At 42.5% G+C, this 27,072-nt stretch overlaps 1 protein-coding gene across 50 annotated transcripts in view; it reads right to left on the reverse strand.

Annotated features, from left to right (window-relative positions):
- The window catches only part of LOC119161759 (uncharacterized), a 230,137-nt gene that overhangs the window by 143,949 nt on the left and 59,116 nt on the right, over positions 1–27,072 (reverse strand). For 44 of the 50 annotated variants that reach the window (XM_075880820.1, XM_075880806.1, XM_075880842.1 and 41 more), the window contains exons 3-18: positions 20,487–20,552; positions 20,331–20,393; positions 17,807–17,863; positions 17,670–17,717; positions 16,693–16,752; positions 16,558–16,605; positions 14,372–14,440; positions 14,228–14,263; positions 7,124–7,189; positions 6,975–7,034; positions 6,838–6,885; positions 5,872–5,937; positions 4,394–4,459; positions 4,251–4,310; positions 2,429–2,494; positions 2,277–2,336 (exon numbers count right to left, since the gene is read on the reverse strand). In XM_075880820.1, coding sequence (XP_075736935.1) covers positions 2,277–2,336; positions 2,429–2,494; positions 4,251–4,310; positions 4,394–4,459; positions 5,872–5,937; positions 6,838–6,885; positions 6,975–7,034; positions 7,124–7,189; positions 14,228–14,263; positions 14,372–14,440; positions 16,558–16,605; positions 16,693–16,752; positions 17,670–17,717; positions 17,807–17,863; positions 20,331–20,393; positions 20,487–20,552 — 939 coding nt within the window. The remainder of the gene's footprint in view (positions 1–2,276; positions 2,337–2,428; positions 2,495–4,250; positions 4,311–4,393; positions 4,460–5,871; positions 5,938–6,837; positions 6,886–6,974; positions 7,035–7,123; positions 7,190–14,227; positions 14,264–14,371; positions 14,441–16,557; positions 16,606–16,692; positions 16,753–17,669; positions 17,718–17,806; positions 17,864–20,330; positions 20,394–20,486; positions 20,553–27,072) is intronic. The other 6 variants (XM_075880840.1, XM_075880830.1, XM_075880818.1 and 3 more) reach the window with 5 other exon arrangements.

A 27,072-nucleotide genomic window follows, 5' to 3' on the forward strand; every position in this document is an offset into this window, starting at 1 on the left:
TCAGTCTTCAAAATTATGTACCAGTGAAAACGAGAAAGGCAAAGAAAACAAATCCGTGGATAACACGTGAAATAATCCACGCTAAACGAAACGTAAAAAGGCTACGTAAAACCCTGAAGCTAAAGCCAACGTACGCGAAACAACACGCCCTTAACGCATCTATAAAAGATATGAAATCGAAAATCAAGGCAGCTAAGAATAACTGTTTTCTAAGACTATTCCTAACTACTTGAAAAGCACACCTCAGAAGTTTTGGAGTTACCTGAACCCAAAACGCCATGAAAGCCCCGCCACTGACAGTGAGGATAACAGAAACGCTGCAAATTCTTTCAACTGTAATTTTCAGCCAGTGTTCAACATCGACAATGGAAAACAACCGAATATAATCTCATATGACCGAAATCCGATCAAGCCACTCGAAATCACAGATTCAGGTCTGTTAAACCTTTTGTTGAACATTGACACAAAGAAAGCGATTGGACCTGATAACATACCCGATATGTTTCTTAAGAGATATGCGGAGTGGAACATTAAATACCTGTGTCACATCTTCAAAAAATTATTAACGATGTGCTCACTTCCTGCAGAGTGGAGAATTGCTAAAGTAATTCCCATTCACAAATGTGGTAGCACATCACAGGTGTCTGATTTCAGGCCCATTTCCTTAACCTCGACTGTGTGCAAACTTCTTGAACACGCAGTACTTAAACATATAAACACGTACCTTGAACAGGAATCTATTCTTTCGCCCTATCCACATGGCTTCCTTCGCAGTCTCTCAACAGTCACACAGCTACTAGAACTAACGCATGACATATCACAAAGTGTAGATTATAGGAAACAAACAGATGTAATTTTATTGGACTACTCAAAGGCTTTTGATTGCGTACCGCACAAAAAACTAATCAGGAAGCTTCAGTGTACAATAGGTGAAGGTCCTATTGTTAATTGAATAGAAAACTATCTGACTGACCGCTTACAATTCGTGCATATTCTTAACAAAAATTCCATTTTAGCATCTGTTACGTCTGGAGTGCCCCAGGGCAGTGTATTGGGTCCTGTCTTATTTCTGCTGTATATTAATGATCTGCCTTCCGGATCGAATCTTAACATCCAGCTATTCGCTAATGATTGTATCTTATAACGTGAAATTAATTCCGTTGATGATCACCATGTACTGAATAATGCACTCGAGTCTGTCTTTCGTTGGTGTGAGGAGTGGCAAATGACTCTCAATGCTGAGAAATCCGTTACGCTTACTGTAACTAGAAAGAAAGCAATATCTGATTTCACGTACACTATTAATGACACACCTCTTACTGGCGTACTTGAACATAAATATTTTGGCGTCATTTTAATGCACGATCTTCTATGGGAAACCCATATCAACAATATAACCTCAAGTTCACTAAAGTGGCTTTTCTTTTTGAGAAGACGCCTTCATCTGGCACCCCCAAGTACAAAGCTGTTGGCATACAAGATGCTTGTCAGACCAATGTTAGAATACGCCAATATTGTTTGGTTTCCGTACACAAAGGAACTAATTACAAGAATCGAAGGGATGCAGAAGAAGGCAGTAAGGTTCATTTATAATAAATATAGGCAAACGGATTCTCCTTCAGAATTATTACACAAAGCTGGTCTGTCAACACTACAAAGTCGGGCGAAAATAGCAAGACTAAAGTTTTTGTTTCAGTTCATTCATGGAGACAAACATCGACGCGTCAAAACTAATCTCTTTCTGTCGATCTAGGTTAACACGTTACCGGCACTCTCAAGAACTTAATGAATACACTTTTCATTCAAACTGCTTTAAATATTCGTATTTCCCGCAAACCATAAGAAATTGGAACCAACTTAGCCCTTCTGTTACGAACACTTCATCGTTGAATGTGTTCTTAGATATGGTTGAAGCAAAGGTACACGCTGAGAAGTTTTTCTGAAAATTGTTGTTCTTTTTCTTTTCTTTTGTCCTCTTGTAATTCGTATGCAGGCTCTGTATATTGATAACGTGATTGCATCATTGTACATTTTGTCTTTATAGTTGTTGTAATTCGTAGTTTTGCAGAGATTTGTACCCTCACCTTGCTCACTGCTACTAGTGCTTCTCATGTATCGATTACTTATTGTTTTGCATGCTAGAAATGATTGCTTCGTGTTTCTTTTCTGTATCATATGTATGCCCTCCCTGCAATGATCTCCTTGTGAGATCGGCAGTATTGTTAAATAAATAAATAATATAAATAAGTGCAGAAGACTAGGTTTGAAAGTCTTACGGAGGCCTTGCCACTGGAGGTGGCCCAAGAGGTGGCCTTTGTGAAGGGGGTGGTGGAGGTCTGTAAAAGAAATTTCACCCGTATTGATGACATATATAGTATATGTGCTTCTGCGGTCCAAACAAAGAGTGCAGGGGTTTTGCTTTTCTTACGGAGGTCTGGCCACGGGAGGTGGAAGAGGAAGTGAAGGTGGTGGTTGTCGCGAAGGCAATGACGTCCTGCAAAGTGTCGGCTATGTAACGGTGAAGCTCAAAAGCCTTCCCAGGGCGGCTTACAGTAGTAAGAAATGTCTATTGATTCTACGAAATTATTTTGTTTATGCTCTGCTGCATAGCTGGACTACCATTACACAATGAAGTTTTGATAAGGTCGCCTAACTTGATTAATTTCTATGATCGAAGAAGTGCTCCACACATCGGTCTGAATACCACATTACTGATTTTCTTAGAAGCATACCTGAGAGAATTGAGAGAATTTCAGCGTAGATAAACACTAAGAATAAGCACACAATCTATGTGATGTTCTATACTCAATGGCTTTGCCAGCCGTGTCTCGTGTAGTGTGCTGAGTATTAGACCTTTTTACTTTTACTGCTTTTTTTTCTCATGAAGCAACTTCTCATGTATCGAAGCCGCACCGACACATACAGTATAAGACGTTACACAGATATTGCAAACAATTAACTGTCTTACATAGGATTAACAGAGCGGTGAACGCTGTCGTTGTCTGCTGCAGCCACCAGTGCCGATACCCTACACGTGGATTGCCCTGGTTTCATGCAGGCTAAAAAATTGTTTTCACATAAGGGAGGCTCTGCTTAGTGGAGGCATCACCTATGTCTCCTATGGCGGAAACGTGGCGACGTGCGCTTCTTTGTTTACCATCTTCGCCTTATGACAGCGCAGCAATGAACGAGGGCACACAGGGAAAAAGAAATAGCGCTGTGCCACCAGATGTGCCTTCCCCAGTATGTCCTTGTTTTTTAAAAGACGATATTTCTTGGGGACTTTCGATGAAAACATTTTGGTCAGTCTGTCTATCTGTACATTTGTATGTTTTTCCGCCTTTATCAATACCTCAAACAGCACCAAACGGCCAACCCCATCTGCAGCGCCCACCAATATTGCTCAAGGTATAGCGTTCATAGTTGTGTGCAATTGTCAATTAAAAAGCAAATATTGATCATATCTGAGGCGCTATAACAACACGTCGATGTTTTGTATGTCTGATTTTATACCAGAAGAGGCCCACACAAGTAACTCTAAGGACTGTAGCGTTTATCGCACTGCACTGACAGTGCAACGCGATGCTCAAAAAGGTAAGTGCTTCCAACGCTTTGCTACGACGACACGGTGGTGGCACCTGCCCGTCACTTTGCGTTCTACACCTTATCACCTCCGAGACTGACGCTCACCTTTCTCCACGGGTGCACACGCCTTCGTTTTCGAAGATAACTGCCAGATGGCGCTCGTGTCTAACTTGCCTCGATGCGCTCGTTTCTCTCCGCTACACGCTAGAGGCGCTCTAACACAGCGCCTCCAGAATACCATTCACCGATTTTTTTTGCGCAGAACATCAAACAAACGTTTTGTTCACTCTCTCCAGACGCAAGACTATCGTCTTTCGACGACATTTGCTGTGTAACATGCAGATTCGGGCCAATTTTTTTTGCAGTCTTTTTTGTTGCAGTACTACGAAGTCGTATGGCGGGCATGGTGCGCTATAAAGCTGCAAAGTCCCAACGTCTGATGAAGGAAGGAAAGGGCATATCGTAAACACAAATGGCGTATAACGGCATGTCGGTATGAACGACTGATGAAAAAATATCAGAATATACTCATACGATGGTCTAAGCGTGGGTGCTGGTGGCTGATAAGGTGGACCCGGGGGGCTGAAAGTGTAGTTATAACAAATTTTTTCTTAGCGCGTGAAAGGTTGCAAGGAAGTTTGCAGCAGAGGGTTTAAAAGTCTTACGGGGGTCTCGCCACTGGAGGAGGCCCAGGAGGGGGTCTTCGTGGAGGAGGTGGTGGGGGTCTGTAAGTGCAAAGTTCATGCGGGTTTGTGGCTAATATAATATGAGAACTGAAGAAAAGGTATATCATTAAAGCATTTCTTACGGTGGTCTGGCCACAGAAGGTGGAGGAGGGAATGAAGGTGGGGGTGGTGGCGAGGGGAATAGTGACCTGCAACATTTTGGTAAGGTCATTGTAAATGTAAAAAGCCTTCCTACAGTGGTCTGCATGAATAAGTAGTAGTGCCTCTTACTTATTTGCGTAATCATCAACAATTCATTTTTTTAGAATGACAGCATCTTCATCCAACGGAAACATTTAGTTGATGGTCCTCTAAATATTAGTATAAAGCCTAGATGTTGTTTAAGAGAGCCCAAGAAGAATTGATCACTGTGACATTTATACTCCAGGAACTGAGAACCCCGCAATAAGCCTTTATATTATGTAAATTTGATATCAGGTCGTGCTGCGATGCTCGTAACAAGTGCGCACTCTAGATGCCGGGAACACAATGGTGGTGTTTTCACCCTGATTTTTTGGTAGCTTGAATGGATATTAAAAAAGCAGTCAATTTACAGCGTAGTGCACTCTACTACTATAAAACGGTAAGCTTTTACTCCCTAGACACAAGTTCTGGAAGAAAAACACATTTGATGTGCTTCGAAAAGCTCGACACTCGTGTAACATTTGAAGGCGAAAGCCTCTTTTGACCAGGCATGGATGCTTCATCGCTTGCTTTCTCCGCCGTGGTTCGTCCCGCCGACAGATGCTGCCCCCACAGCTATTCCGAGGTCGGCTTGAATGTGCCTTAAGTACACATTTTGTTCTGCCCTCTCTTGCTTGCTTTTCTGCGATGTAGTTGACTGATGTACACTTTTCAAGGGCCCCTAATACGCTCTCGGTGGCGAGTACCCGCTACACGTTGAAAAGGTGAACCTACGTTGAAATACGCGTATCTACGTTGCAACACGTTTGGTTGTTGTGGATTATTGTGATGATGATGATATTAGATGATGATGATGGTGCCTAGGAAGTATTATGGCTCAGTTTTTTGTGGTCAGAGCAGCGTTCAACCACCTCGTCATTTCAAAATTAAAAAGTGCAGCTTTTGGTGAGTCGGCGTTCCTGCCACTGAATAATAAAGTTGTTAACGGGGCTACTCCAACAGAAGCTTTTCATATTAAATACGTGCCATATGGCGTATAATATGTCTAAAAAAAAGTAGTGCGGAAGTCATTCCACAACATATTCAACAAACATATTTCAAGTTCCCAGGCAGCTGCTTATTTGAGGTGCCTATGTAGGTTCGTGTATTGCCTGACAAACACACAGTCGGTTCTTCGATAAAGTCTCTCCAACACCAAGAAAGACATACGCAAAAGTACCCGCATTAGGTGCACAATGGTACGGTTTATTGTCAGACTTGAATACTTCTTTGCAGGGGCTCCTTTTCTCAGAAAAGTAGAGGGAGGCTTTCGGCTTTATGCGTTATAGCGTAACACCTAGCGAATCTAATGCAGAACCATGGCTATTGGAAACACTCTAATTAATCAAATTGAATTCTAAGATGTAGAGCTCCTTACGGTGGTCTAGCCGAAGGGGGTGGAGGAGTGTAGGCAGGTGGTGGCCGTCCTGAGGGGCGCCGTGGTCTGTGAACGGGGAGAATATGTTTTGCGTGTTTGTCGAGGAAGATCAATAATAATTGTTGAATTTCGAAAAAGTGAAAATAACAGCTTTATCTAAAACTTTACTAGCAACGTTGTGTGATAATGAAGATTAGGTGCTAAAGTACTGCGTGTCTGAATTGTCAGTTTGCGCAAATTATGCACGTTCGATTGCCTTCACGTACCATTGGACTGCAAGGCACTGTAAGCATTTGGCCAAAATTTACACGCAGACAAAAAATACTTCTTTATACTTGCACTTTATCTCATCTCAAATGCGTACTTGCTTTACGAGCGACGATTTCGGAAACCTCAACTATCGAGAGGGGTGGCCAGAGGCCTGAGCAACACTTTTCTTTTAGGTCTCATTTTGGCAGGCATCGGCACCACTTTTTGGAGACCCTTGTAGCCGAGAGAGGCGAGTGTAGACCAAATGACAAAAACCGGTTAGCTAGAACGCTTGAAATAGTGCTGACGGTAAAAAACAAAAAGGTCACCTAGCAACTCGAGTTTTTTACGCTGGGGCCCCTGGCCAGGTCTTCAAGTAGCTACTACATGAAACGCCATAGCCACCGAGTTGGTAACCAGCTACGAAGAAATAAAAAGCTTTCTTATGTCTGATGCTTGTTACAGCTGTAGATTAGACTAGAGTAATGTGTGCGTTCTTATCAGGTTAGTGTAACGCAATCGAGAAGATAAACGAGAATCGCGGTGTGGTCTGCACCGCCGATGGTACGCTGGTAACAGTTTTTTTGCGGGTGAAACCTGATGAAGCAAAAACAAAGATATGAGGATGTGTGGTAATATAGCATAGTGGACAAAAGGTTAAAAACAGAAATTTCTTCAAAAATTAGGTATAGTAACGATAATAAAACATTTTCATACGGTGGTCTAGGCGCAGGTGCTTGAGGCTGGAATGGTGGGACCGGGGGGCTGGAAATGTAGACATGATAAAGCTTTAGCTCTACAACTTTGCTAAAAAATTAAAGCGAAATAGTAGGGACATGCCAGGAAAGTCTTACGGTGGTCTCAATACTGGAGGAGGTCCGGGAGGGGGTCTGGATGGAGGAGATGGTGGAGGTCTGTAAAGAAGCATTCTCCCTTGTTCACGCATTAAGTATTTCGCTTAAAAACAACTACTCGGTAACTGTAGAGTATTTTAATTTCTTACGGAGGCCTGGCCATAGGAGGAGGAGGAGAAAACGATGGTGGTAGTCGGGGTAGAGAAACTTGTCGTCTGCAATTTGTATGGAATGGTTTCAGGCATGAAGAGGGTGGAAGCGCCTACACCCTTGCCCTTGTCTGCCTCGAGAATATTGTAAGTGTGTTTACTGGTGAAGGAAAGATACTGGCTGTTGCGTGCGAAAATTTATATACAAAATGTGAATGATTATAAAATGTTTAGTGCGACTCTGAAGACGTAACAATGCTAATTTTACGAATTAATTTAATTTAGAGCTTTTTTTTAAGAGAATCAGGATGTTTCAACGAACGGGGCTTCATTACTTGGTATTATAAAGTAGGCAACCAAATGCAGTGCAATTTTACGGAAAGTGCGGAAATATCATATGTAAGGAACACGGCCATTGTATTCTATATATTTGTTTTGATGAGACCTAAAGCGGTGAAGGGAACTATGAAGGCTAAGAAATGTAAACTAGCCTGAAAGTGAAGCATTTGCTGCAGGGTCAACTTGCTAAACAAATATAGGAGAAACACCTGCTGTAAAACAGGCTACGACTGGAAGCCTTGTAGCAACCGTTTTGCCAATAGTTAATTCCAATCATACCTACAATAGAACTATTACTGCTGACTATATAATATTGCCGCTGTCGTGCACTTCAGTCACTTATATACCAAACACTAAGTCAGTGAATGCCACGCGTCTGATCAGCATTTCGCATCTGTAAGTTACAGGAATTGGTTAAAAAATTGCGAAGGCGTTCCCTTAATTTCAGTATACTCAAGTGCGTATCAGTCAACCTATCTGGTTTTTAATAGGATTAATAATAATGACATCTGGGGTTATGTCTCCAAACCACGATATGATTATCGCCTTAGTGGAGGACTCCAGAAATTTAGACCATCTGGTGTTCTTAAATGTGCGCTGACATCGCACAGCACACGAGCCTCAACCGTTTTGCCTCTATTGAAAGGCGACCGCCACGCCAGGATCGAACTCGCGACCTTCGGGTCAGTAGCAGAGCACTATAGCCAATGATACACCATGGCAGGTGACCCGTCTGGTTGAGGCAAATATTCACAAACACAGCGCAACCCAAGTAGTAGAATACTGAATTGCCATGAAGATGTTATCATTTACGAATATTTGTTTGAATTGGTTACGGGGAACAAAGTGACACAGGGAATGGCAGTCGGCTGTGAGAAAGCTATAATGGGTGGTATACGTCATCACAGGTAGGTAATGGAGATGACACAGCTGCCGATGTCGCGGACGTGCTTGAATACGCGGATGCATGTCAGCGTAGTGCCATGTAAGAACGTTTGAAAATCCGGTCGCGGAACCTCGCTGAAGTCTCATCTTTGTTACGTTTTGCTCTAATTACTTGTCAAAAACTGCATTGACTGAAACCATCCCCAGTTTTGCGTCAATCATCCCGCATGCCTGAACCAGCGCTGTCGTCAGCCGATTCGTTTGAGAAAGGTGGCGGATTTCAGAAGTCAGCGTTGCCGCAGTGCTAAAGCGCTATGCAGTGAAGCGTAGTGTGAATAGGAAAGAAGTGTATTGTTAAGGCGCGGAGCAGCCTATTAATTTTCTGATAAGTGGCAGGGTGACGAGACAGGAACGCATAGTTGACAAAAGAGAAATGGCTCCAAGACAGGTCCTATTGATCACGCAGTAGCTGCCCGAGTTTTAAAGAGGATTAAACAGTGGGATCGATGAAATTCTGCGTATAGGCTTGTTTTGTAAAAGCCGTAAGTGCTTATGGTGGTCTGGCCACGAGTGGTGGTTCTGGCGGTTGGTATGCAGGTGGTGGCCGAGGGGAAGGACGTTGTGGTCTAGGCATGGGAACGTGCACAGCATTCAGTGCTCTGCCGTGACAGTTGTAAATACGGCAAATACGCAATGCTTTTGCCCTGTTGCATGCACATAAATGGCGTTGGCTTGTTTATACTAGTTCTCACTTTAGGGTTCTGCACGAATGTGCACACAATGACGTTATGTTTAATGATAACAGGGCGATAGCATGAAATAGTGCTATCGCCACTGCTGTGCCTCAGTACCTTGAGATTACAGAAAGGAACATGAGCCGCTTGAATCTGTCATGATGAGTTCATCTTAGTACCACATTTATAAAGGTATTGTTGAAGCGCACTGTAGAAAATAAATTGTTAATATCAAGATGCAATATATGCTTAAGTTTTCAAAGAATCGTGTATATAGGTGGCTTAACCATCACATGAAGGAGTTTGCAGAAAGTGAAATATATGAGCAATTTGTTGTAATGCAGCTATTCGAATACTCTATGAAAATGCAGTACTAATGCAGTATGTGCCATTCAGCCCAAGCAAAAGTGGTGCCCGCCAGTCAGCTGCCACGCTAAAGTCTGCTCCGTTCATGCCAATGTTGTATGGCTTGGGACAGCTATAATCTCCCTTTGTTTAAACTCACATATATACAGGACGACAGATGTATTTCATACAGTACTGCTTCGACCACACTTATTTCTCAGATATGCGATGTAAGTTGTAACATGATATATTCTTACTCGAAGTGATGGACATTCTTTAGAACCTAGAAAATTTCAATAAAGCACAGAAAAAAAGAACGCAAAAGAAAACACCCGATACATTGGCTATCGCTCTGTAATTTTCGCATATTGTTTGAACTATGAGCGAACTTTTGGATTCGTGACAAGCTTTTGTTATATACTAGTTTGGCGAGCTGTTCGTTTTGGCAAATAAATACAGTGTTATGTACTCGGTATTATTCTGTGTTCAAACGGTGTATTAGCTTTGTACAAATAAATACTCAGCTTAGCTCCGTATAAAAATCAGTCAAAACATTCACATGTTAATAATATTCACTATAGTTCATTGGGCATTATTGATGGAAAAATGGAATGCTACGAAACTTCACCCATGATAGGTTGTAATTTTAAATATTCGGAACAGTAGTGTTGCGCCTAAGAGGGGACAAAAGAAATAATACCATTGCACACACCATGCGCGTTGTGTGCGTGAGCGTGTCTCCTGCGTGTCCTGTCTTACTAGCAACACCACTCATCTTTATGCAAGACCAACGACCAAAAGTGAAAATATTGTAGACTTTTTTTGTTATATTGGTGTCACACAGTAAAATTTGATCACAATCCGACCGGATGCGGATCGAATTTTCCGATCGTAATAGGCTCCCTTACGTAAACTCTAAATGAGAGCCAATTTTTGGTGAGAAAATTTATTCCAATGAATTTTATTGCCCTCAGCAGTTTACGGTGTGATACCGTTATTGCATTACTCGCAAATCTGCCTCTATTGTGATAGTAGTTACATGGCCACTCCCAGCGCGTTTTTGCCGTCGTCGTCCGCACCAAAGTCAGGCTGCGTATTAAGTGATAATTGATAACATCACCCTGCTTGTCCTATGCGCTATGTTCGCATAAAAGCATGTAAGTGCATGCAAGACGGAGAGGAAACACCTTTCGTAACTTGAAATAGCCAATTGAGTTGGAGGGGGAGCCCGGGAGGGCGGTTGCGTGGCTGCGGCAGCGACTCCGTACATGACTCGGTGGAGCACTTTGTCTCGGCAGGGATGAGCAGACGTCCGACAAATTTCACGCCCTATTATCCCCGCTAAGTGTGCGAAGGTATGGATGAGAAAACAAGTCAGTTCGCTCGCTGCAGGGTCCATGTTTCGTTTCGCCGGCACGTTGTTGAGTTGGGACAATTTCGATATTAGATGCGGGAGCCCTTAGCATGTTCCTATCGCTTTTGTTGCTGCGCCCTCACGGTGAAACTGTGACTTTTTAAAAAAACAGTTCCTCGCTTTTTAACGTTTGTCTTGCAGCACCTCGACGGCACATTTATTGAAATGACGGCTTTGACAAGTACGTTTTTTTTTCATTATGATTGTGTTGGAATCTTGGAAATACTAAGATGTCTTATTCGTCTTAACGTAAGAAATACTGTCGAATACTATCCAGTTTTCTACAAAGAATGCATTCGTGACAAAAACAGTGATTTATTCTGCTACATAAGGGAACAGCAGTGTTGGTGCTATGCAGGAGTTGGCGCATTTCACTGACGGATAGGCGAAAAAAACAACACCCCAGCTCCATCCTGTAACAGCAGTATGCGTACTTTGTTTCACTGAGTAATTAAACCAGAATAAAAAGTCAAATCTTTACCGGTTTTATTGCTGCCTTCGTTAGCGTCGTAGTCACCTGATAGCTTCTAGCTACTATCACACGCGCTCCTGCCACTGACATAATAGCATCGTGCAAAACGACACACTACGTAATGCGCTATGTTGACCATTTCGTAGTTTTCTTTACCAAACATTGACTTTGCCCTCGCGATGGTTTGTTGAAGACATTCATAAAAAAAGCTTTTTGCATGACATTTAATTATGATTCACTCAAGGGTGGCTGTTTTCAGTTTATTGGGTATGGAATTCATAGCAAAGCCGGTTAGCTATTACCAATCCGTGCTTTGTAAATTCACTTTCGAGCTGTTGTTTAGGTCACTCAACCACTTTGAAGAATGCTATTGCCTACAATGTCCCGAAATAAGTCCTAATAAACGCGTGTCGCAATGACGTACGACTTCTAGGAACAAGCATTTCGATTAAAACGTCCTGCCTTTTCAGATTCCACTTTACCATGCATTTCCAACCGGCTGCTTGAGCCCTTGAAGCCGCGAGCATCTCGTGTTCAATCACGATCAGACACTAAGCCGATAAATTTCGCAGCTTTTCCCTATGTAGTACCCCAAATTATGCTGATGGGTTAGCTGGTTCATTCTGAAAACTAAGGACTAGGACGTAAACAATGTGAAAAATTCAGGATGTTAAAAAGTGTGACTTTCAAATGCTATACGTGAGCATATATTCATGGGTTTTATTGCTTAAAAACGATTGCTGATGATATTGATGTATAAGCTATTTTTTTTTCTCGAAGCAAATTTCGACAAGCCTGTGCTGTGCGCACAACAACTAATGGTCAGAGAGGGAACTTGTGCTCAGTGAACCATCGCAATCACTTTTTTAAATTATGGTTACTGTGTTTGTTGCGGCATTACATTTTTGTACAGATAGAAATATATAGGTCCATAGGGCACATGCGAAAAGTGTCCAGAAGTTTTCAAATTTTAAACATGACCCCTCGTCCAAACTGCAGTATGAAATATGCGAATGAAATTGTTAGCCATTTTTTCACATAACAAAGGTCAAATTCAGAAGGTAGTGAGAAATACACATGAACTGAAAAATGCTTTTCACATTACCAAAAGTATTGATTCATGCTCATCAGTTCTGTGTATGATTGATCGATATGCGGGTAACTACAACATAATTGTTTTGGTGAAAGCCCAAGGCGTACGAATGTCCCTCCCACGAGATAAGCAAACGCACGCGGGAGCGTCCACTCTGCCTCCTTTCCGAGAGGAAAAGTACGTGTGGGAGATGAGAGCGCGCGCTGCCACGTCGTGACGATGTGCTGACGCACGCTCATTGCGCCATCTAGCTGGTAATTCTGAAAACACAACAATTACTCCGAGATGCCCATGACCGGCGGTAAGCGGTAGATATAAACAGCTTGCCATTTAAGCGTTGAAGTAGGTGCTCCGTCGTGGCTCAGTGGCTAACGCCTCACACTCACAATTGAGAGGTACGACGTTCGATTCCGTGTGCCGAACTCTTTATCTGGAATAATGTTCTTTCTTGCGCTTTCATATATATAAATACGTATACGTATACGGTGAATGACTGCGACGCCGGCGGCAAGATCCAGCCGAGAGTGTCCTTACAATTGCTATCGCAATAAAAAAGCAACATTTACGGCTCATTCACGAAGGAAATCAACCCATTATGTCCTGCTATTTTAAAGTAAAGAAGGAAATGAAATATACACCAAGTGAGAACCTCTGAAGAAATTCGGTGATGTACGTGTTTATAGACTGTTGCGTATATATGTTTTGTTCGTATATTATATGGTGTGAAAATCATCAATCTTGAAACTAAAATGTCGTATTCAGAATAGGTAATTCTGCTTTGCAACGCGGATCATTCAATGATGCAATTAGTGGAACAACTGCGCTAAAGCTCGCAGAGTTGTAGCTTTATAATGCTACATTTTTTTCTCAAATAATATAAATAGGGCATGCTTTGGACGTAATAACTTCTGTGTGTGCAATATGATCATTGCCATTGTTATTGATAAAATCTCACGTAACGCTAAGTGGGCCAATACTAAATTTCTTGTTTGAAAAAAAAAAGCTGTTGCACTTTCGGGCCATCGACGGTATTAAATGTCATCAAATCGCTCTTGAATTTGGGAAGGCATTCAACGCTTATGATACAGTTATATACACGAGGCGGGGGTCGGAAGTTTACAGGCCTTTATCCCGTGTCTTTCTATGGAAGTTTGACCGGCGAATTTTTCACCAACACTGTGCATTTTAATAACGTATCTTAATTTGGCAAATATTTATAAGCAGTATATTATAAAGACTCTAACATGAAGGCTTCAAGCAAGTAAATGAATAAGTACAATTGCTATATAAATTCAATATATTATGTAGTAGATGAGGGCTGCCACACTCAAGTAAAGCTGACGTTGTCCAATACTTGAATACTGAAGGACGAAAAAATTGTCGCTGGATCGGGATTTAAGAAAGCCAGTATAATACGCCTTGAGCCAAGTACCTGCCCACATGATATACAGCTGTGAAATGCACCGCTATTTTCGCCTCATCAAATGGCGGGGCTGAGTTATGCTGCGTGTTGCATAGCAACGCTGAACGCGTTAGGCTAGATAAAATAGCTGTAGCAAAGTATTCGTACGGTGATAAAAAAAACAAACTGGTGGTGGCCTGTCGTTCAGCCGACCTGCAAAGTTGAAGTATGCCTCAAGTTAAAGTTTTTATAACAACAGTTTTTATAACCACAAGAACCAGAGAAGTGGCAACTGTGTGAAATAGCTGGGGCGATAGGATTCAGAGGCGATTTGTAAGAATGCATATCATGTGCACTGCTATTGTGTGGTGCGTGTTACGAAGCTTTTATACCGATTAAACGTACGAAATCCTTACTTACGGTGGGCTGGGCAGTGATGGTGGTCCTGGGGGAGGCCTTCAGTAAGAAAGAGTTGGTCCAAAATAAAATTTAGCTGTTAGTTGGGGTGATATAACCGCCCGTATATAACTTTTTTGTGTGTTTGCAGAAACAATGACATCTTACGGTGGTCTGACCACAGGTGGTGCCGGGGGCTGGTATGCAGGGGGAGGCCGGGGTAAAGGACCTTGGGATCTAAAAACAGGAATGTACACAACATTCGCTCCTTTGTTATAACAGTGGATTCACGCAAAATACACAGTAATATTTGCCCACTGCACACGTTTGTGTTTGTTTTGTTCACAGCAATTTCCACGTTAAGGCGCACTGAGAATCTACGCCTGACAGAAAGGTGTTAAGTAATGATCGCAGTTTAATAACAGAAAATGTTACTCTCTTACCACTGCGACGGGAAGTAACAAGAAAGCATCCGGTACTTTAATATATCGTATATAAATCAGCTTGCATCACGTTACCCGTATTTTAGACGACGCGGCAGTGGTGAAAGCGAATCGTCAATAACACAAATAATTCTGTACATATATTACTAAAAACGTCTAAAATGTTTTTCTAATATCTGATTTGGTGTTTTTAGAAGGACCAACAAGTGAACAGCTGAATGCACTGCACCAGCTAAAAATTACCATGAATATATATATATATATATATATATATATATATATATATATATATATATATATATATATATATATATATATATATATATATATATATATATATATATATATATATATATATATATATATATATATATATATATATATATATATATATATATATATATATATATATGAGATATAACAGACAGTAATGCCAAGGAATGTACAGGGGAAGTTATTAGAACCAATGGAATGTAAATAAGAAGAAAGAAGAAAGAAAAGTGGATGAACAAATTACCAGCTGTGAGCAGGAATTGAACCTACGACCTTCGAATAACGCGTTCGATGCATCGAGCATCGAACGAGCATCGAACGCGTTATTCGAAGGTCATAGGTTCGATTCCTGCTCACAGCTGGTAATTTTTTCATCAACTTTTCTTTCTTCTTTCTTCTTATTTTCATTCCATTGGTTCAAATAACTTCCCCTGTACATTCCTTGGCATTACTGTCTGTTATATCTCATTAATATTGTGTTAAAACACGGAAATACGAGCCCTTAGGTATACACTTCTCTCCCTTATATATATATATATATATATATGCTTCAGTGGTTTCATTCAGCTATTTTTCATCTATTCGTACTCAATTTCTCCTCTGCTCGAACAATAAAAAAGTAGATATACAGGAACACGGTTCGGTATAGTTTAGTACAGAGTATTAGCCTGCTGAAGATCTGTCTATTAGCCATTAGTAATATTTGCCTATATGATGGAATGTTTTCCAACGTGAGCTGGATACTGTATTGTACATGGTGGAATTGAGGTTGTTGTCGGTGTGTTCCTCACTAAATGCACAATTAACCCGGCTTAAATGGAGACAAAGAAGCAAAGCGATTTTTTGTGTATGAGTAAAGTACAGTTGTACAATCCCGGAAACGCCACTCTTACTTACCACGACATGACGCATCGTAAGCGATAAAACACGCGAAAAGAAAAAGCAGTTCGCCACTTTCAAATTCCCGCAACAAACATTGTATTTGAAAGCATCTGATATGTCCTGCGTAGCTTCTAATTGATAAAAATTGAGTAAGTACACTGTCATCTGTGGGTGTCACAGACTTAGCGTGCGATGTTTCAGAAAACTTCATCTAGGCAATGCCGCGAAAATAGGAAAAATACATCTTGAAAATGTTCAAATTTAAAAATGAAACTTTAATCTTGTTTTTCTCCACTAATCACGAACGTATGATTGGGAAACATATGGCATTAGAGTTCCCAGAATGCAGTTTGTCAATCTAAACTAAGTTTTTATTTCTCTTTATTGTCCCTTTAGGCTGTCGTCGGCACCCCCATAAGGTAGCGGCGAATTTACACACTGGTGTTCTATGGACTCTCTTGAAAAGAGAAGAAACGAGAGCTGTCATTCACAGCAAGGGCTACTCACAGAAAGTATATTTGTGGAGGCGGAAAGGACGCCCTAGCTTTTTTACATTTATTCGTCGTTCAATTCTCCTCTCGTTATCGCGTTCATGCAACGTTCTTCAGATCGTAGCGAAGTATGCTACTCTTAAAATTGAGCTCTTGAAAGCAAAGAAGGACGACCTAGATCAACCAAATATAATATGTAGAGAGATATATGGTTCCGTCTCGTTTTGCATGTAAATGAGATTGAAATATGAAAATATCTTCATACGGTGGTCTAGGCGCCGGCGCTGGTGGCTGATAAGGTGGACCTCCAGGGCTGAAATGAAGGAAGCAGGCATGACTTTGCTGGTAGTTGCTTCGAGATGTTGAAGGAAGTTCAAAGGAATGGGTATTGAAATCTTACGGTGGTCTCGCCACCGGAGGTGGTCCTGGAGGTGGTCTTGGTGTAGGACGTAATGGAGGTCTGCAGGAGACAGTTGGTGACGTTCAGGAATGATCTACTTAAGTTACTGACGGAATTCAGGTGAGTGCACAATTTTCCATTAAAGGAGGTTGGGACCCATTGATATGTACTGTTTAACATCCCAAAGCCACCATATGATTATGAGAGACAGCGTAGTGGAGGGCTCCGAAAATTTGGACCACCTTGTGTTCTTTAGCGTGCATGCAAATCTGAGCATACGGGCCTACAGCATATCCGCCTCCATCGGCAATGCAGCCCCGGCAGACGGGATTTGATCCCGCGACCTGCGGGTTGGCAGACGAGTACCTTAGTCACTAGACCACCATGGCAATGCGAGGTTGGGACCCAGAAGTTTGAGTCATTATGCTTGATTTAGGTTTTGTGGTCCTGCCATCACACAATGCGCGTTAGCTTCAATATCTAGGTGCACAAACTACGCATGGAACACTACCCGCGAGAGTTACTGTCTTTCATCGTCGGAATTATATTAACAAGCGTAACAGAGCTGCAGAAATATACCATGATTCGGGCGATGTGCATTTCAGCAGCATCTGGATTGCGGCATGACATTTAATTACGTCACACATGCACAGAATACGACGCAGTCTGATATAACTCTAAGGAACGAAACGACCACTGTGTCATCACGATGACTCATTGATATCTACACCAAGACAAACATGACAAGCCTGTCATAATATTTCTGTGTATGGCCACCATACGTATCGTTTATGCTAATTTTGGTTGCGATTTTGGTGCTACGACCACAGTACCACAAAAGCTGGTAGATAGATAGATAGATAGATAGATAGATAGATAGATAGATAGATAGATAGATAGATGGATAGATAGATGCGAACACTGTCGTTAGTTCGCCAAGAAATGGTGCACATATACATAGTGTAATGTGTCCTTACGGTTGACCAGGAGCCGGTGCTTGAGACTGGTAAGGTGGGCCAGGAAAGCTGAAAATTTCAAATGAGAAAGATGTTCGACTAAGAGGTTGCTAAAGGACGCTCACTTAAAGATAGAGGAGACGCAGGAAAATTCTTACGGTGGTGTAGCCACCGGTGGCCCTGGAGGGGATCTGGGTGCAGGTGGTGGTGGTGGTCTGTAAGATACAGCTCATTCAAGTTTGTGACTGATATATTCTAGATACTGATTGTTAGCAAAACAAACCCATGCTTTTTTTATTTCTTACGAGTATATAGCCAAAAGGGCTATAAAAAGTTCAGGTGTGAGAAGAATGAAGTTTTGCTTACTGTTCATGTGGTATGTAAAATATTGATCTGTCAATTAAGGGTGTTTCAATTCCACACTATCTGTAAGTTCCCATATGTCCATGCAATTGGGCGAAAAAGAAATATGTGTGCACTGAAGAAAACACTTAGCTGAACATTCTGCATTCAGCCTTTGAATAAACATCGTTAATGTGAGAAGGTGTCTTTGGTGTAGTAAGTATCGTTGATGATAGCTCAATTTCACGACGAAGTATTCATAAAAAAGATCTGTTTTTTGAAAGGGTTCTGCGATAATTTTCTAAGTAATCGTCTAATGGCTTCGTCAAAATTTAATTGCCTCTGAAATCAAATACCGCTATAATTTTTAGAATGTGTCAAGTACGAGGGGAGTTACAGGAAGTTGCGACCCCCTTCAAGTGCTTTCTCTTTTCTGTCGTACCAGTGAGTGCACTGAAAGGAACTCTGGAAGAGGTATGACAAGGGATCAAGAATGTGCCTCTTTTTCAGCGCGCATTATCACCTTGAGCTCTTTCTTGTCTTTTTCTTCGAACAGATGCTTACTTTCAGTGGGATCGCTAGCATGCGTGCGGGCAAGTGGCGACATCCCGTGTCGACCACAGTAAAAATGCAGCTCACTATGCTCGAATCAGCGTACGACCTCGTACATTTATTATATTGCGCAGTAACTAGGGCATGTGGCATCATTTGGAGATAAAAGAGGGAGGAATTTTTAGCTGTCTTTGAGAATTAAATTTAAATTACAGGCCGCGCACTGCACTATTATGTTTAGCTAGCACGTCTTCGGAATTCTCAACTACCGAACAGCAGCGTTTTTCGGACATGCTTATAATCTTGCAGGACTCCTTTAAGAGAAGGAATCGAACGTCAATGCAATTCGAGAAGTAGTGACTTACAACTAGAGCAGTATCTCACCACGCAAAATATTAAAAAAGCTCCGGTCATCATATGACACAAAATTCGGTCTGGTATTAGCAATGAAATATTGACTGAAAGAACGGACAGTGGGACGTGTAGGTGTTATCAAACACTGGCCAATGATGCCACTGTCTCTTTCTCGTCTTCAAAAGAGGGCGAAGTCGAGTGGAATTCCATATTAATCTACGGTACCCACCGCTTCACATGAAAGTTCCTCTAGCCTAAGAAACTTTCCACAGGTCAAGAAGAACACTGGCTCTAGAGTGAAATTTGCAAGATGGACCAAGCTATCTGGAAAATGAACTGAGTATCCAATTCCAAGCAACGCGCAAGAATCATGAACTATAGTCTAACAACGGAATCACACTAGTTCCCTACAATGGCATAATCTTAAATATTCGAATTGTTAGATGTACTATTTTCTACCCCCGGATCTTCATTAAAAACTATTTATGTAATGTTTCTTTAGAAATTCGAAGTGGTTTTCTGGATTTCTCAGAAAACAAGAAAAGCTATTTTACAGGAAGTATTATTTAGGGCGAAGGGTTGAAAAGTGGGCTGGTTAGTGTAGATTCAAACTGAAATATTGGTAGCGCGAGCCCTTTGTGTGGTGGTGCCAATACTTCAATATGTATTATTAAGTGCCTCCTAGTTCATCATCTACATCTTCGAAGGATAAGCGATTCAGAACTTCTTACGGTGGTCTGGCCACAGGAGGAGGTGGAGGTTGGTATGCAGGTGGGGGCCGAGGAGAATGACGTTGCGACCCGTGAAAGTGCAGATAAGGTGTGACAATTTCATCAGAGATAAACGTGATAAACACTGAGGAAATAATATTGTGCATATGTACTACATTGTTTGATGGCTTCAATACAAAATTCCTTGCAAAAGCAATCATCCATCTGGTGTGCCTAATATTAAATTATTCGACACGGTTGCATTACGGCGCATATTTTGGTGCACCGCATACATGATGCTTGTATGGAAGATAATCTACTTGTGAAAACGGCTTTATAACGTTGCCTATGCTTTTGCAGCCCTTCATACACAGTGCGATCAAAATAAAGTTTAATGATCCTTTATTCTCAGAAACTGGGAAATACGGCAAGGTCACGTATGCAACCAAGTTTTATTTCTGGTCGTATGCAAGGACGGATAATAATTATACCTGTGAGTTGTCAATAGCTAAAACAGATTAATTAACTTTTTAGTGCCTAAAGTAGGCGGATATTCATGCTTGAACTCAAGAGAGAGAGGCAGTCATGTCTATCGGCAGTTTCGCTCAGCAGAATCTTAGCAGGTCAGTGCTCCGAAATATTTAGATACAAAGTTGAAATTGCGGTGGTCGTGATTACTTGTGTAAGGCAGCGGCAAATTCACAAGTGCAATAAGTTATCTTACGGTGGTCTCGGCCCTGGCGGAGGCTCCGGAGAGGGTCTGGTTGGAGGAGGACGGGGTTGGGGCCTGTAAGGGAGAGTTCATGAAGGTTGGTGACTGCTATGGGAGATATATATATTGGTGAATGGCGCAAAACTACAAGGCGTTCTCGCTTCTTACTGTGGTCTGGACACAGGAGGCGGAGAAGGAAAGGAAGGGGGTGGTCTTCCCGAAGGAACTTGTGGTCTGGAAAATATTTGTTCGTATAATACGCAAATGAATCGCGAGCAAGGCGTTCAAACAAATGAGCAGAATATGGGTCCTGCTTCGTTTGATTCGAGTTATATTCGTAGACCATCCGGGAAGACTTGAACCGGCCTGCCAGAGGGTAATTTTCGTCCTAACTATATATGTAACACAGAAAAAAAAATCAGAAGTGGTTAAAATTGAGATGCAGATTTCCCTATAGCGCTGTAAATCCACGACAGCAGCAAATTATATGCCAAACAGTGCGCTTCCTCAAGATATTCCTTATGTGAGATGTGAAGCAAAATACATTGCTTTGATATTCGGCGAGTCAAATATGGCAATAATTGTTGGACGGCTTGGTTATCTTTAATGTAGCTATATAATTTAAATAGTATGTACCCCAAGCATGTTACTGGTGTCCACATCTGTGCGTATTGATTGCTATCGCGAGATCAAGAAAAAATGCCGAGGAATGGTCACCGGTGATATGAAATACAGCCATAATTTCTTCACTTGCGTTCTTAATTGATTCAAATGTCACTACGATAATGAGATGACCTCGCGTGGTAATTGCAGCGGTCATTAAAGCCACAGCACATTTGAGAAACCTATGAAATTTGAAGAGTGGGAAGCTTAAGTGTTTTACTGCAATCCACAGCAGGGCTTTTAGTGCAGCTGTAGAAAAATCGACGAGTTCGTATAACGTCTACACAAGAACTACTACAACTATGTCATTATATTTCTCTTCGGGGGGGGGGGGGGAGGCTGAAATTGTATTTCTGCCATTGAGGTGAGAGAGACCGGGCATTTAACAAAGGCGAGGGTAATAATGCGAAGCATGATACCCCGTCATATCACGCTCTCCCGCAAAGGTGGTGCAGGTAACCTGTGTGGAGAAGTGAACTGTATACAGCATATTGTGTTCAAAAACTAAAGTAGTAAATTAAAAAAAATGGTATTATTTTTGTCCCAGATGCGACGTCACCTGGTGACCACGAGTAAGCTTGCTAAAGAAATTGGAATATCAACAATCAACCGGACGTGAAAAAGAAACATGTTGTACGAGCTAATAATAAATCTGTCGTATAGTGGTCGGACGACTGCATATGTAAGAAGATACGGGGAAGCTTGACATTCAGGTAAAATTCGCGGTCACCATAAGAGCTGGTGGTTGATGGGGCGATACATAAAGAAAAAAACTGTCATCGCACGTTTTGATGTGTGTTCACAAATAACGAAGGTAGGCTGTTCACAAATAACGAAGATATTGTGGTAATTTTAGGCTGTAAAATGTTTTAATAATAATGCTACGTAATGTTTTCACATGAGTGTTGACCAACAAAAGGAGATGTTGGTGGTAGTCTTTGCGAAGTATCACAGTGGTTGAAAGAAGGGTTAGTTAGGGCTTATTGCAAATTCTATGGTTGATCATTTTCAGTGATATTACGCAGAGCGCCCACCAGTTGCTTAGGAGAGAAAAGGGGAGGTGTGCACCGACAAGTGCAGATGAACAGTACGAATAACAAGAACACGCTGAAAATTCAAAGAAGCTATGAGCCTTGTTTCCAAAAAACGGAGCATGATCAGACGACCACCTCTCATCATTTGCTCATGAAACATTCCCCTCTCTACCTTTGGCGGAACGTTCATACTTTATCGACTACTATGTGTGGATGCCCATGTTACATCCTTTAATCGCGTTATGTACTTATGCCTTCCTCTGAAAGGCATGTCGTGTGGAGAGCAATCATTCGCGTGTTTTCAAATAAAGGCCCCAATAGTTTTGGGGCCCCAAAGAACTAGCGTCGAGGACACTGAGCATGCGGGTTGCTAGAACAGGGTTTGATTTTTGTGCCTGGGAAGCCATTTCTCGAATTCAGCCGGAGCCCCAAAGCTTGCCATAAAAGCTTTGTGCCAGAAAAATACGATGGCACCCACTGAAGTGACAGCTCTCAGCCACAACCATAGAGTGACCCAAAATAGCGGCAGTGTCCAAAGCGCCGCAGACCTTATTCCCAAATTTGGAGCTCCTGCGTGGTTGACCCAAAGCGTGCATACGCAAATGGCTTTGGAACCCCAAACTTCTGGGGCCAATATTTGAAAGCTTTTCATTGATAATATGAGAAACAGACCAACTATAGTGACAAACTTACATGTTGTGTATTTGGAATTAGTCGCCGGGGTTTTCCTTTAATCGGAAACTACGCTTTTTTAGATGACCGCACTTTTGTTCTTACTTCTATCTCGGTTATTAAATCAGTAGAGTGGTGCATGAAAATTTGAACAGGCTAATGTTCCCATGATGATCAGTTACATGTCACATAGGATTTATTGTACGCGATGTCCTGCTAAGCCTTTGGTGTATCTCAAGAGCCATCGCGAGCTGCTTGCAAGTAGTCTCACATGATAATGTAATACATTATTCACCTGGATAATACACCTTTTCACAGGATCAAACTCGAAACAGTGAGCTGCAGGGGCAGAAGGTGTGTCATTAGTGTAGAGATTTGGTTTTGAGCTGCGGCGTTGCTGTGGTTGTATTTGTTAGGTATCTGTAATAACCGCGTCTGTCTCTGATGCAGAAGGACCATCGTGACAAAAAATTTACTGTATTCGCATATATCATGTTCCCGTCACCAAATCGGCCACCGAAAGTTGGAGCGAGATAAAAAAAATACTTTGCTTGCAATCATATGGTCTGGTCGCAGCACCATACACCTTGCGTTGAGCGCACGTGTGAGGCGTTCACGATGCGCTGTTTTACTTCGACGCCTGGATCGAGGTGCGTGGCCGCAGCAAACTGACAGACCTTCAGATCTTAGCGTCGCGCAGACGCTCCCAGCATTTCTTTGGTGCTACGAAAACCGACGAGAACAAAGTCCCTATGCTGCATGTTGTACACGAGAGAATCAAAGGTAAGTAAGACGCCTAGCAACGTACGGGAATGCTAGTGATTCGTGCTGCCCATACCTTCCGTAACTCAGCGCTGACACGGCTGCAAAGGCAGCCTTGTCCGGCTGCGCATGCGCAGCTCACGCGCCGTAAATGATCGGCGGTCCTTGCAAACGCCCACGCGTGATGGGAGCTGTATTGTTCTCGGCTTGCGACGATGTCACATCCCCCTTCATCTGAATGACCTCTTCGTTCACGTCTCGCGCCAGCAACTGACCCATCTAGCGGAATTGCGCGTAGTTAATTGTGCCACTTTGTTGCCTTGTAGTTGCGCACCTGGCGAGGACACCACGCATTTGGCTCGATGGAATGTCAGCAATGTTCAGTTACCCCAATCCTGGCCACTCGCACATGTCCTCGACCAAGTCTTCGACTTCGTCGGAGTGAATTTAGGTCAAGGTATTCATGCAGAGGGAGGATAGCGCAATGTTTACTGCTGAGAAACTTGCGAGCCACTAGTGTATATGCACCATGATATGCAACTGATGGACAAATTATTAAACTGAATTCTTCAATTCCGCATCAAAAAAATTGTAAAGAGCTAGACGAACACTCGACGTCATTCACGGCGTCATTGACGGAAGTGCTTGCTGCTGCGTGCGCTGACGACGAGGCGGACCTTGTGCTTTATTGCCTTGCTAGTGCCAATGCGTGCCGCTGAAGGGTTAAGGCAGCGAAGATTTGGTCAAGCGCCGCGACAATGCTGAACATAAAAACCGGAGCAAATGAAGCACTGGTGAACAATGCTCTAGCGGGGGCCTCTCTCGAACAAGGATAGTGCACCAGTTCTAATGGGCGCAACACACGAGGGGAGATTTCGCCAAATTTGCAGGTTAGACCACGCGCATGCCAGTATGACACCCCGTTGACGGGATAATGTGGAAACGTGTACATGTACATGCCATATTCTAAAATGGATAAGGTCATCTCTATAGTATGCAGATTTAATGTGTGAGCAAAACTACATTTTCCGTTTTTATTTGTAACTCATATCAGTGCACTGATTTTGATGCTATAGTGTTTCTCACGGATAGTAAGCATGAAATGCGAAGCTGGTATAGTTGCGAAATAATGGCGAAAAAGACGATCGAAGAAAAATAAGTGGATAGAAAGCGCACGAAAGGCTATATACGGTTCTGGAAACATTTGCATCGGGTGGTGGAAGCGCTGGTGCTGGTAAAGTGGACTATTGATGTGTTGAAGTAATGAAAATGTCTACTGGACAAACTTTAATTGAAATAGACATGGAACTGCCCAGGAAGGTTAACGTTAGTTTTGCCACAGAAGGAGTTCCAGGATGTCGGCTGTGGTCAGATCATGCTTGTCCTGACGTTATTGATGTCTTTCCTGTAATCCCTGAAGCACCAAGCGTATTGCACTGCCCTGACATTCTTTAACGACAATTAATGCAAGGGAACGTGACAGTAGCCTAAAAGAGTAGAGTTTTTTGATTGGATAGAGGGAGTTACTATTTGTCGACGATACAGCAAGGCGACGGCTATTCTTCCTCACTATTATGTGAAATCAAATATATTACCTCGGAGGACTCAGGATAATGGTTTTATACACTGCTGGGAATTGACGAAGATGCAAGTGATTTTACCACCCCATGGGCAAGTTTAGATACACCGTCTGAAATTGACGAGGTTATGATGGAGATAGCGACGTCTGCGAGAGACGCAGGAGGAGGGCTTCTCAGGCCAAAAGTTGCGCTCCCAAGCAACAACATCGGCATAAGCTGCGGGTTGGACATGCAGCTGGAGTGTGTCAAATCGGCGACATTATGCTGGAAAGCAACCTGACGCGTATTTTCAGCAGTATGATAAATGCATGGCGAGCATGCAATAAGGACCGCAGCGCAGAATTGGGAAGAGCGCGTTGGAAGGCGAGCGTAGTTCTCTTTCATTCAGGGCATAAAAGGAAGAATAGCCATGCTGTCATGACATGTGGTGTTATAAAATATCGCATTCAGTACTCGTTAGCCCGGTAAATCGGATAATGTGGGCGTGATGTCTGATCCTGACGACCATATGCGTTTTTTAGTGCCTCCATCAAACACTAATTTATTCGGCCATATTTGGCCGCAAACCAGTTCATGGAGATGGGCGTCGGAGAGCAGCCACTGCTAAGCTCCGCATGATCGATTGATATATGGGGTTTACCGTCTCAAAACTACCATAATATTATGAGAGACGCCGTAGGACAGGGCTCCGGAAATTTCGACCACCTAGGGTTCTTCAACCTGCACCCAAATTGAGCACACGGGCCTTCAGCAATTCAGTCTTCATCGGAAATGCGGCCGCCTAAGCCGTGATTCGATTGCGCCACCTGCAGGTCAGCAGCCGAGTACCTAAGCTACTAGACCATCACGGTGGGGTGCGAAGTCCCACAAGTATGCAACGCAAAGTAGTGTGAACCGTGCTCACGGCCAACCGGAGCAAGGTGGCGCAGTCCACTTCACCGTCATCATCTCCGCGAACAGTAGGGTGGCAGGAACTGTACAAAAGAGGAAAACCAAACTCTTCATGTCTCGTTGCGCTTAGCCCCGCGTGTGACACCGTGTTGGCTGCGGGTTTTCAGAAAGCCGTGGTCGTCATCTAGAAACGCCTTGTCGGTAAGTGTTAGGTGACCAGGGGTTTCTGGAGCTGCGGCAAACTAGTCTAGTTCTCGGTTTGGTAAGGCGCACACGAAGTACGTGGGCGCCAGCGAATAAATGGCAAGATCACTTCAACTTTTTCGTTTTCGTGTAAATGATACATCACGTTGTTGTTGCAGGACAACTGTCGGGTCATCGTGTGTTGTGTGTGCGACATTACGTTTACGGACAAGGTAAAGCTCTACAGGAGTATCTCCTACCTGTTGAAGAAAGCGTCCTGTACAGGCCTCTTATTGATGCTATCGTAATTAGGTGGCAAACCGCCAGCTGGCCGATGACAAGAGTAGCGGCACTCAGCGTTACAAAGCCGCCAGCAAAAAAAAAGGGCCTCCATGTTGAGTAGACAGAACAACCCCAATAAAATACTTTTAACCACAATCTTATACTTCGAGCGAGAGCGATAAACATTTAAACAGAGAGAGTTCACCAAATGAAGCAAGGTTGGTCGGATTTATCGATAATTTCCACAGATACGTGTTTGCTGCGTTGTTATATAAATCTAAAGTACGATATTGCGAATGTATTTTTGCATGCTAGTAAAAAGTATTTTCTGCAATAATGGCGAAAGTATCTTGCGTTTGTTTCTCCAATACATGTTTCCGGAGTATCTTGTATTGTATTATGATACAACTGCAAGGTATTTTTTACTAACCCTGAGTTGACGACAAGGTCGGCCTGTTTAAGATTGAATGCGCAGTCATCCTAGTCTTCTACAGAATTTTGCTCACAGCATAAGTTCACTGAGAAGAGTCAATCCTTGCCCAGTTTGTTGTACCCTTTCGCTTGGGGAGCACTTCTATGATTGACCACATTACGTGCATCAGCCTAGGTCGGTTTTTTTACTCTTCATGTCACGTGAATGGCATACAATATCTTTCCAGCTATCGTTTTCAAGAAGCAAATTGTTCG

This window comes from Rhipicephalus microplus, chromosome X (assembly GCF_043290135.1).
Source record: "Rhipicephalus microplus isolate Deutch F79 chromosome X, USDA_Rmic, whole genome shotgun sequence".
Classification (NCBI taxonomy): Eukaryota; Metazoa; Arthropoda; class Arachnida; order Ixodida; family Ixodidae; genus Rhipicephalus; species Rhipicephalus microplus.